At 44.0% G+C, this 12511-nt stretch overlaps 1 protein-coding gene across 1 annotated transcript; it reads right to left on the bottom strand.

Moving 5' to 3' along the window:
• Window positions 1–376: 376 nt before the first annotated feature.
• LOC142824843 (maestro heat-like repeat-containing protein family member 2B) lies at window positions 377–12042 on the bottom strand. Its single transcript, XM_075916631.1, has 9 exons — window positions 11890–12042; window positions 11291–11389; window positions 9639–9790; window positions 8562–8705; window positions 3081–3173; window positions 2320–2389; window positions 2092–2205; window positions 1242–1315; window positions 377–523 (listed from the first exon to the last, which is right to left on the bottom strand). Exons 2-9 carry the CDS (start codon window positions 11361–11363, stop codon window positions 377–379), a joined length of 867 nt encoding a protein of 288 aa, XP_075772746.1. The 5' UTR covers window positions 11364–11389; window positions 11890–12042.
• Between the last annotated feature and the right edge of the window lie 469 nt (window positions 12043–12511).

The raw sequence follows: 12511 nt of genomic DNA, 5'->3' as shown, positions 1-12511 counted from the left end.
GTATGCTTCAGCAGCCACAGGATTGGGCACCAGTGTGTTCTTTGGAGAGTCTATTTATAAAAAAGATGTGCTTCCTTATACAAGAGCATTTCACTGAAAGATTGTGTTGTCAGAATTTTCACTGACTTGCCCGAGGTCTAAGGAATGTAGGTCGCACTGTCAGATGTAAATATCCAGAATCAGATTCTGGTCTCTGTTACACTTGTGTAAATCCAAAATAATGCCGCTGAAGTCAGGGGCATTACCCTGGCTTTACACGAATATCACTGATCAGATTCTAGCTCTAATCCTTCAGTCCAGCTGCATCCTTGAGCATCCAAAGCTCCCACTGAAGTCAAGGGGAACAATCAGCATGCCAGAATGGCAGAACTGAGTCCTAAGTGTTAAGAACTCTCCTTACCAGATTTCTGGTGGACACATCGAACTCTCTGAAAACGTATGCAACCATATCCCCTGCTGCACAATTCTCCACGCTTCCTGAACTGAGCAGCTTCTTGACGAAATGGAGAGCTGCCATCTTCACCTGCAAGGGTAGAGATTATGCACGAGTTATTATTATCCCTTCTGCATGCAATATGAGACAGGATATGAGAGTCCTTTTGCTTTTGCTTTTATCTCTTTGGAATGGTGGCTGAAGTACAAATGATTAACACATCCGTTATGTAAATTCCTTGCAACACTGGCTACAGAAGTACCATGCAAATGCCAGTTTTCACTTTCAGGTGACACTGTAATTAGGAAAAAGGCAGCATTTTCTCCTATAAATGTAAACAAACTTGTTTGTCTTAGTGTCTGGCTGAACAAGAAGTAGGTCTGAATGGACTTGTAGACTCTAAAGTTTTACATTGCTTTGTTACAGTTAACAAAAAATATCTACATTTGTAAGTTGCATTTTCACGCTAAAGAGATTGCTCTACATCACTTGTATGAGATGAATTGAAAAATATTATTTCTTTTGTCATTTTTACAATGCAAATGTTTGTTATAAAAATAATATAAAGTGCATAGTACACACTTGTCATTGTGTTGTAATTGAAATCAATATATTTGAAAATGTAAAAAACCACAAAAATATGTAATAAATTTCAATTTTTAATCCCATTAATTTTTAGTTAACTGTGATTAATTGAAACCCTATTAATAATCTCAGCCTAAAAATGTGTCTCATTGCCAGACTCTCCACTGAGTGAAATACTTCCGAGATATTAACAGCAATACCACTATTCCACACACAATCTTACCTTAGCACTCTGATCACTGAGAGCAGATTTCACTGCCTTCACAATGCGAAACTTTCTAACTCTTGTCTCAGGCACTGAAAGATAAGGAGAAGTGTGCAATATAGTATATCTTTGTTCCAAACACTCATGCTCCACATTAGAATGTGTCCTGGGCCCTATTTAAGAGTACTACCAAGCTTCACTCTTATACAGAATCAGCGGGGAAAATATAGGACCAGACTCTGATCTCACTTTCACCAGTCTAAGTCTGAAGTATTTCCACTTCTGTAAATAGCACCATCATACTATCCTGATGGAAATATTGTAAGAGAGTTAGACAAATGGATGTCAGTGAAGTTAGTCTGTGTTTACCACCAGTAGAGCAGATTGGATAGACACCTATCAGGGATGATCTAGACAGTGCTTGGTCCTGCCATGAGAGCAGGGGACTGGACTTGATGACCTCTCAAGGTCCCTTCCAGTTCTAATAATCCATGACTATATGATTCTATGTGTTACAGCAGGGGCAGATGACCATTTTGCAGGGCCCCGGGAAGCATAATTCCACGGGCCCCACCCCTTTGCCACGGTGCATGAACAGTGATGCCATGCGCAGGCGCGGGGATTTTGAAGCGCAGGACCCGGGGCGGCCGCCCCGCTCGCCCTGCCCTATATCCGCCCCTGTGTTACAGATCCTCTGTGCCCCATTTGCAGAGATCATGAGTATGTTATAGCCCTACCATGCCTGCAAAGCCTTGGTTCTTTAGATCAACCTATAGCAGCTCATGCTTTTAGCTCTGGATGTCCCCAACTCAACCCCTAGCACGATGGCGATGATCGCAGCAGTCACAGTTACTCCTGTGTTACTTACAGTCAGCACCAATAATATCTGTGAGCAGATTCAGGGATTCCACACGAACAGTCTCCTTCTTAATCTTCAGCTGCGAGTGCAGAAATGCTATGAGGTCATCAGGAGAAGAACGGGCTGCAAAGGAAGAAATCACATCCTCACTAACAACTGAAAGCTCATTCTTACCACACCTACAAAAGAAGGAAGTTACAAGGAAACCACTGTGTAATTTGGAGTCTCTTCCCCTACCTAGCAGTAGGATACAATAGAACAGCTCCATATGATTTTCCATGATGAGCTGCTGAGTTTGAGAACAGATCTGTGGGAAGAAGAGAAGTGATCAAAGGAAAACTAATCAGAACAAGCAACTGAAAAGAAGATGCTCAATTAATTTCTAAGCACTCACTTCCTACCTTTCCAAATAGAGCTCTGAACCCAAAATAAATGGTACTGACTGCACAACAAGAATCAGAAACAATGACCGATACATTGGATAACAGAAGTTCCTGCTTTCAAAGTGTTTTTAGCAGCAGAGCTAATTGAATCAAGACTTGACCCTTGGTAACTGGTTCAAATGGTTAATTATTCCACCATAAAAATGTAGGCCTTATTTCCAGTCTGAATTTGTCCAGCTTCATTTTCTAGTTATTGGCTCACGTTATGCCTTTCTCTGCTAGATTATTACATATGTTTCCCCACATAGATATTATAGACTGCAATTAAGTCACCCTGTCACAGGCTAGGTCCTCCCCATTTGGATGGGATCAGTTTTTACTATATAACTCTAACTCCCTCTAATAACTGGCTTATGCTAAAATTGCTTTACAAACTGAGCTGGATTTTAGCTAATAAAATGAGACCACTATCTGCTTATTCTTAAGCCAGCAGAAACCAATAAGGCATGAGAAGGTCTCCGGGCTCTTCACTAGCATTCAAAAGATGTTTATTGTTAATATGCTTCAGATCTGCTGTGCTTAAGCTCAAGTGATACAAGAAGAAGTTCCCCTCACCCGGTTGTGCAGAGCACTGCAGATGGCTTGAAATTTCCTTTTAGGTAGAAGGATCTTATATTCACCAGAGACTTCCAAGAGCTGCCTCAGACTCTACAACAGAAGGTGAAAGTAAGAAGGTGGGCATACAAAGGAGCAATATGCAATGACTGAAGCAGGTTCATGGAATTCATAGATTCCAAGGCCAAAAGGGATGATTGTCATCAACTAGTCAGGCCTTCTGTATGACACAGGCCTTAGAAATTGCCAAAATAATTCCTAAAGCAGAACTTTCAGAAAAAAATCCAATCTTGATTTTAAAATGATCACCTTGACTCTTGGAAAATGGTTTGAATGGCTAATATCCCACCACTGAAAAGGTAGACCTTATTTCCCATCTGCATATATCCTGTTTCAGTTTGTAGCCACTGGATCATGTCATGCCTTTCTCTGCTAGGTCATTACATATATTTCCCCATGCAGATATTATAGACTGTAATTAAGTTACCTGTCACAGGGTAGGTCCACCCTGTTTGGATGGTATCAGGTTGTGGAGGACTTAAAGAACTAAGGCAGCCCAAGTGGCCTAGTCTCCCCAACCACCATAGCAGGCCTGGTTCTTAGAGCAGCATTGCCTAATAGTCAGGGTCAGTGCAGCAGCCCTTTAATGAGGCTCTTCAGCTCAATGACCCAAGCCCTTCTAGGTACGACCGTGCAACCTAGTGCTCAACCACCCTTTGGGGCAAACCAGTGTTGCCTAGTGGTCAGCCCTTCTCCACCAGGCTCTACCTACTCCACAGGGTCCCAGCCCAGGACCTTGTCTTTCAGTTCAATGGGGTTTCTTCCAAAACATGCAGAGTCAAAGCCTAATACCTCAACTCAATAATGCTTAGTTCACATAGATTACTTCCCACCAATCTTCTGCAGCAGGTCATCTCAGTAACTCCGTGGTCTCTCCTCCATCTGTGGCATTGGATGGTTGTGGGGGGGGGGGTCAACTGGAACCACAGGCTGGCTGGTTTCTGCATCCTAGGGCACTGGCAGTCCCTCCACAAAAGCCTGCAAAGCACCTCTACTCCCTTCAGCTGTCAGCCTAGACAGAACTGAGCTGCTCTCTTTTATATCCTGGTTCCAGTTGGAGCATTCCCAGCAAGTATGAAGGGGCATAGCCCACAGATCATGATTAGCCCCCGCTGAACCATGCATGGTGGGTATCCTCTGTCACAAACACTCCCCCTTAAGAGGGTGTCCATTGGTGGACCTTCCTCTTCATTGTCTCCTTCCACTTGGGAGAAGTCCGTGTTTGCATGAGCCTTCCCTGGCCCAATATAACATACAGAAGTCATAGGGTTGGAGTGGGAAGTACTACCTCATGATTCAGGCACTGGTGTCCTTCATGTTATTAATCCATCTGAGGGGTGCATGGTTGGTGACCAGTTGAAAGGGCTTCCCCAGTACATAATATCCCAGGGTATGTCTACACTACAGCGCTAATTTGAACTAACTTAGATCGAATTAGTTAATTCGAACTAAGCTAATTCGAACTAACGGATCCAGACTAAAAAACTAGTTCGAATTAGCGTTTTGCTAATTCGAACTAGCATGGCCACATTAAGTGGACCCTGAACCGGGGTTAAGGATGGCCGGAAGCAATGCCGGCAGGGCATCAGATGAGGACTTAGAGCGTGGAGCTGCTGGCTCAGGCTAGCCGAGGGCTGTGCTTAAAGGGACCCGAACCCCACCCTGGACAGAGAGTTCTCAGGGGTGCCCCGCTTGTAAAGCAGGCCTGGCTTGGAGTGCCCTGAGTGCCCACACTGGGCACATCACAGTACTAGGCCATCAGCCCGGCTGTACTTGCCGCAGGCTGCTATCTGGGGAGAGGGAGCAATTGGGGGGCTGCAGGAGAGCTTCCACCCCCAGAAGCCCGCAGAGCCAGCCCAGTCCTCCCCATCGGGGGCTCATACCCCATTCCTCCCTCACCTCCTTCCACTTACCCTTCCCTAGCCCCCCTTCCTGATGTACAAAATAAAGAAAACGTGTGGTCAAAAATAGAATCTCTCTTTATTGAACAAAACTCGGGAAGACTGGGAAAAGGAGGTGGGAGAGGGGAAGAGAGAGGGTGGGAGAGGGGAGGGCAACTACAATGATCAGAGGTTTGGAACAGGTCCCACATGAAGAGAGGCTAAAGAGACTGGGAAACTTCTCAGCTTAGAAAAGAGGAGACTGAGGGGGGATAAGATAGAGGTCTATAAAAGCATGAGTGGGGTGGAGAGGGTGCATCAAGAAAAGTTCTCCATTAGTTCCTATAATAGAAGGACTAGAGGACACCAAAGGAAAGGAATGGGTAGCAGGCTTCAAACTAGAAACAGAAAGTTGCTCTTCACAAAGCAAAGAGTCAACCTGTGGAACTCCTTTCTGCAGGAGGCTGTGAAGGCTACAACTAGAACAGAGTTTAAAGAGAAGTGAGATAAAGTGATGGAGGTTGGGTCTATGGAGTGCAATTAGCCAGGGGGTAGGAGTGGTGTCCCTGCCCAAAGTTTGTGGAAGGCTGGAGAGAGATGGCACGAGACAAATGGCTTGGTCACTGTCTTCGGTCCATCCCCTCCAGGGTCCCTAGGGTTGGCCGCTTTCGGCAGACAGGCTATTGGGCTAGATGGACCTTTGGTATGACCCAGTACGGCCATTGTAAGCTCAGGGCTCAGGGTCGGGGGGGTCTCAGTGGACCACCTTCATTTTCATGCACACCTGCTCCTCGGTGGCCAGGCTGGCAGCTCTCCTGCCCTAGACGGCCATTTTCCTGAGCCTAGTGCGGAGGTCGTGGACGAGGTCCACGATGTCCGCACTAGACCAGGCCGGTGCCCGCCTCTTGCGGTCCTGGGCAGGCTCCCGAGAGCTGCCAGCCTGGTCCCAGGAAGAGAGGGAGGGCTGGTTGGCAGCTGGTGGCTGGCTCGAGCCGTGCCAGGTGCAGGGTCTTCCGGCTGGGTGCTGGCAGGCTTGCACCTGGCACGGGCACCGTAGCCAGCCCGTGCCCCTTTAAGGGATCCGGGTCTGGGAGGGGGGCAGACGAGTTTCCCTGGTGTTGGCCAGAGTGGCCACCAGGGAAAGCTGGGGAGGGCTAGCCTCCCACTAGTTCGAATTAAGTGGCTACACAACCCTTAATTCGAACTAGTAAGTTCGAACAAGGCTTAGTCCTCGTACAATGAGGTTTACCTAGTTCGAACTAAGCGCTCCGCTAGTTCGAATTAAGTTCGAACTAGCGGAGTGCTAGTGTAGTGCCTATCAAAGTTAATTTGAACTAACATCCGTTAGTTCGAATTAACTTTGTAGTGTAGACATACCCCCAGGGTGTAGATCACCCACTTGATGGCTAGGGCCTCCCTTGCTATAGTAGGGCAGCAGGTCTCTCAGGAGAACAGCTTGCAGCTGAGATAAAGGATCTGGTGCTCCTTCCCACCTACTTCTTGAGATAGTACCACTCCTGGTCCTACCTCCGAGACCTCCATTTGAAGGATAGAAGGCTTTGTGAAGTTGGATGGGATAGGACCAGCTCTTGGTTCAGCTGCTTTCACAGGGCCTGGAAGGCTTCCTAACAGTTTTCTAATTACTGGACTTTCTGTGATTGGGTGTTCTTCATCAGGTCCAATAATAGGGTGGCCAGTGTGATGAAGTTGGGTACTAAGCAGCAGTAATAGCCACTGTGTCTGAAGTATTGTGGCACCTGTTTCTTTGTCATGGAGGTGGGGCAGTCACACAAGCCTTAGACCTTATTTATCAAGGAGCTATAGTTTTCCCCTTCCTACTGTGTTCACTAAGATGGCACTTGGCTGGATTCACAGTGAGTCCTGCATCTATTGGGGCTTACAATACCTTGCTAAGATGTCAGAGGTGTTCCCCCCAGCTGGTGCTGTGGATGACAATATTCTTAATGCACACGGCTGTATATTGCATATATGTTTGCAATATTTGGTTCATGAGCTGCTGAAAAGTGGCTGAGGCTCTGTGCAGCCCAAATGGCATCCTGCTGAATTGCTATAAGCCAGGCAGGGTGTGGAAGGCACTCTTCTCACAGGAAGCCGGTATCAGGGGTATCTACCAATATCTGTTGGTCAGTTCTAGTGTGGAAATGAACTTTGCATTTCCCACTGTATTCCTACTTGAGATTTCCCCATGTATGCATCCCAGTATCACTTCAGCTTTTTTGGCCACAGCATCGCATTTGTAGGTCATGTTCAGCTGATTATTCACCAAGTTTCCCAAAATATTTTTCAGAGTTACTGCTTCTCAGGAAGCATCCCTCAACATGTATGTATCACCTAGATGAATATATTTACATTCAGCCATATTTAAATGCACATTTATTGTTAGCACCCAGTTTACCAAATGATCTATATCACTCTGAATCAGTGAGTTGTCCTTTCCATTATTTACCACTCCCCAATTTTTGTTTCATCTACCAATTTTATCAATGATGATTTTATGTTCTCTTCCAGGCTATTGATAATGAGATGACAGTCTAACTCCTTCCTGTACCTACACACTTTTCTTCTTTGCTGCTTGAAGCTTCCAGGATATCTCTGATGAAATCTACATATTTTACTACATTTAGGCTCTTGTGTAGTCCTCTGATACTTTTAGTCAAGTCCATGAGGCATTGATTCCCTCAAAGTCATGGGCTTTCCAATCCCAAAAGCAACCACATATTCTGGACCAGAAAGCCAACATAGATTGGGAGTAAACCATGGGGGAAGTGGGGAGGGGGGAAGGGCAGCAGGGTTGTGGCCCTGGATTTGCTGCTTGGCTTGTACTGAGCCAGCTCACATAGACTGAGCATGCTCAATCATACTACTGAAGCCAACTGCCCTCACTCCATCCTCTCACTATCAGCAGGCAGGAATTACCTTGGTCATGTGATACTGAGGGTAGATGAAATAAGAGAGACAAGGTGGGTGAAAAAATATCTTTAATTATATTATCTCACCCACCTTGTCTCTCTAATATCCTTGAACCAACACAGCTACAACAGCCCTGTACACAACGGTAGATGAAATAGACAGTGATTTTATATCTATCTAGTTATATAATCTAAAGCAATGCACTTCAGGCCTTCTTAGTATTAATTTTCAGCTACTGGCAGTTTACTTAATACTGCCCAGAGACAACACACAGCAGCCCCTGCTCTGAGGAGTTTATTTATAATCTAAAAGAGAGACACAGAGTTGATAGGATGTACCAATAAATCACAAGGAGGGAGTATCTTATGGGGGGGAGGGGCAGGTGTTTTGTTTCTTACCTCCTTAGCATCTCCAGGAAACAGAAGATACTTTTCATGAGAGGCTTTTACCTACAAAACTTGTCACCTGGGTCACCATGTCTATAAAATCAAGACTTGTGTGTTTATCTATTATCTAACAAGTCACTATGTAGACCAGGAAACGCCACTGTAGTAGCTAGTGCAGTTCACCTATGCGCACACATTGATAGTTATTTTAATAAGTATCTCACCTTGGTGGCATGAAAAACATTAACATCCTCTTTATATTGCTTAAGGAGCCATGGGATCTGTTTGAACACCTTATCTTGATACTCTTCTTTATGCAGGAGGAGGCTCATCATGGGACCAAGGGCTTTGATGATGGCCTGCTTGAGCTACACAGAGACACAGAATTTATGTTCCTACAAATTCATTCAATATCATGCAATGGGCCCATCTTTTCTACTTCTGACGAGTGCAATTTCCCTTTTCCACTGTTGAAACAGCCCTATCTCAATATTTCCTGGTAAAGAATTAAGACTCATGGGCTTCGTCTACACTGGCATGATTTTCCGAAAATGCTTTTAACGGAAAAGTTTTCTGTTAAAAGCATTTTCGGAAAAGCACGTCTAGATTGGCAGGATGCTTTTCCGCAAAAGCACTTTTTGCGGAAAAGCATCCGTGGCCAATCTAGACACGCTTTTCCGCAAAAAAGCCCCAATCGCCATTTTCGCGATCGGGGCTTTTTTGCGGAAAACACTACTGTGCTGTCTACACTGGCCCTTTTGCGCAAAAGTCTTTCGGAAAAGGACTTTTGCCTGAACGGGAGCAGCATAGTATTTCCGGAAAAGCACTGACGATCTTACATGAGATCGTCAGTGCTTTTCCGGAAATTCAAGCAGCCAGTGTAGAGAACTGGCAAGTTTTTCCAGTCTAGACACAGCTATGGTGTTGGTTTCAGAATTATATTCTACTGCACCTCACAACTTTCCCAAGTGGGATATTTCCCCAGATTAGTATGCACACTAAACCAACTCATTCCTGCTGTAACTCTACTGGAACTGAATAGACATCTGCCAGGAATGAATTTAGCCCATTCTCCTATATTCATCTGCATGTCAGGTGACAAAACTGGAATCTATGTACACTATGTACAGACAGAATTTCCATGAGCTTGTGACATTATAATCTTTTTTAAATGTTTTACATCATACTCTGTTCCATCCCAAAGAACCTGCCATTGAACTCCATCATCACAAAGAGTGCCATACACAGAGAATTTAACAATACAATTTCTCATCAAGGTTTAGAAAGCCTACAATTCTCACCTCCAAATCTTCACATGTGGTCCATTTGCTTGTCACATGACGATAGAGGGGAAGAATTTGATCACAGAATTGAGATTTACCCATTCTGGGAAATGGGCACTTTTCCCAGTTACTAAAATATACATTTACTGCCCTTGACCATTTTTCCAGAACTGCATGGAAGGAAAAAAGACAGGCAATATGAAAAGGATGCAATAGTAATAAGGATACGTTGCTTCATCAGTGTATACTCCCAGGCTTGTAGTTTATTACAATTCCATGCCCAATTCAGGAACAGCTGATGAAATCCAATAAGAGTTTTGAATTATTTCTCTTCCCTCCTTTCCCTTTCTTGTTTCTCAAAAGGCTTTCTTCTCTTTCGTCTCTCTACATCTCTTTTTAATTCCCATCATTTGAAAACATATTTTTTCTCCCTTGTTACCTCTTAATTAGAGCTGATTGAAAAGGTAGTTTAAATTAAATTAAAAGTGTTTACTCTTCTTTTTTTCAAAATTTCAAATTACAAAGATCATTCACATGTTTCAAAAATCAACAAATTTCAGCCACCTTTTTAGCTGCACAAAAACACTGAACACATCCTGATTAAAACTGTCATTGACATTTTTCAGTTTAATATTCCATCAAATTGGAAAAAAATATGAAAAATATAATAAAAAACCAAAATATTTTGACCAGCTGTTTTCTGAATGATTCATGTCCTCTGCAGTTATTGCTTATTTATCCCTAAAACTGTATGATTTCCTATTGGGTTACAGTTTGTCTGAAAGATGTTCAGTGCCCCTAACTCCTATTAGCTATACTGAGATTTGACAGCATTTTGCCCTAAAATTAGATGCACCCCCTGCCCTTGAAAGGAAAATTAAGGCTCAATCCCATGTTCTATGAAGCTGATGGCAAAATTCCCATTTATCTCAAAGGTGCAGGATTAGTCCCTTAGGCCTGATCTACACTAAAGGGGAAAGTTGACTTAAGGTACGCAACTCCAGCTATGATAATTATGTAGCTGGAGTTGACGTATCTTAAATCGTGTTTTCAGACTGTCCACACAGTGGAAGGTTGACAGGAGTGTTATTCCTCATGAGAAGCAGGACTACCGGTGCCAACGGGAGCACCCACTCAGTTCGAATTAGTGGGTCTTCACTAGACCTGCTAATTTGGACCCTGGTGATCAACTGCAGTAGCGTTGATCTTTTGCATAGTGTAGACGTGGCCTTACTTGAGCATCAACCAAAACGCAAAGGAAGAGAGAAGTGGAGAAGACCAGAGGACAGAGAAAGAGGGTGAAAGGAGATGATAATTAAGAAACTAAAGAGGAGGAATGGGTGGAAGGGTGGAAAACGGGAAATTTTTAAATGTAATTCAATCTGTTGCCTGCACATTTTCCCCCAGGAGTTTCCTGGCACATGGGCAGCATCAGCTTTTGTTTATTTTTAAAATATCCACAAGTCATAAAGGGCCTGAACTTACAAATGCTCAGCACCTCCAGCAAAGTAAGGAGCACTCTCAACTCCACTGAGTGCCACAGGAGCATGAGGACTCAGCCCCTGGTACAATCCAGTTCAGAGCCTGTTTGTAAACGATCAGTCACTTAACTCTGTACCAAGGCCCCTAAATATCCATTTTGGACATCTACAATAAGTGCTGGCACTTACCACCACAAAATGCTTGCCTCAGCCTGCTCTCGTCGACTAACATCCGCATGGAGCTCATGCTGTACATGGTCATTCCCACAAAAGGAATGCACTTGAGTGCTGAAAAGAAGGACCAGAAGAAAAGGAAGACAGACAATTGACTGTTATCTGCCTTCTTACTATCGCATTTAGAAACACCGCTGGGTCGGATGCTATGGGCTCCTAGGTCATTTTGTGCTGCGTATACAAATGATAAGGCAGAAGTAAAAAATCAGTGGGGGATTTACCCTGAGGAGGAGCATTCTCCACCAATGTGCAGCTGTGCCAGATGCCCAATCCTCTCCCAGAGTAGGAGAGAGAGCACTGGGGAGGGATGAGAAATGGAATGGAGAAGAGCTCCACTAGACCTGATTTTCCTCAATCCTGTCCTTTAAGAACTTCAAATGGGGCATAAGAGCTTGCACCTTGGTGTGGATAGCTCATGGTCTAGCAACTAGAACCAGCCACAGCAGTTCATCTCATGCCCCCCAAATAGCACTCTGTGTAGCTGTACAGAGCGTGAACCTCTGTCCTTAAATGGAAGACAATAACTTTGAAACAAAAGATGGAAGTTGACATACTATGGGCTGATGATAGGTTGCCCAGTGTAATCAAAGTGAACTCGTCAGGCAGCTCCAGTGGTTTCAGATGACATTGAAGCTCATTAACCACCTCACTGAAATAGCAGCGTGCCAGAGCCACTAATGTGTTGCTCGCTGCCACTTTTAGTTCATTTGTTGCTTCCTTAAAAAATACAAAAAGAGAGAGAATGAAGTGATTAAAGCCAACTACACCAGCCAATGCTGCTCAAATGAATCAAGTTTTTATTTCTGTTTTCCACCCAACTTTCTGTGAACAGAATCATTAGTCATAAATAATCATTGAATCGTTTGGCTAAACACTTGTCAGCCTTTCAGTTGTTTGCAAGCTGCTTAGACTATTCGCTATTAGCTATTTGTGGTGGATGATTGGCTATCATAGTGACATGATATTTTTCCCTCAGAGGAGGTGGGCAGCTTCAAGATATTCAGAGAATTTTCCTGAATAAACTATACCCTAAATCCAAATACTGCTTCTTTTGGAAGTAGCTCAGATTCTGTTTTAAGGTTTCCGCCTGCTGCTTAACACCATAGTATCAGAGCACCTTCCACAGAAAATCAGTATCAATAATGAAATCCCTAGTAGACTTCACAAAAAACTTGC

This window comes from Pelodiscus sinensis, unplaced genomic scaffold (assembly GCF_049634645.1).
Source record: "Pelodiscus sinensis isolate JC-2024 unplaced genomic scaffold, ASM4963464v1 ctg44, whole genome shotgun sequence".
NCBI classification, from domain to species: Eukaryota; Metazoa; Chordata; order Testudines; family Trionychidae; genus Pelodiscus; species Pelodiscus sinensis.
Note: the sequence above shows the minus strand (reverse complement) of the source record. Positions and strands in the feature narration are given on the sequence as shown.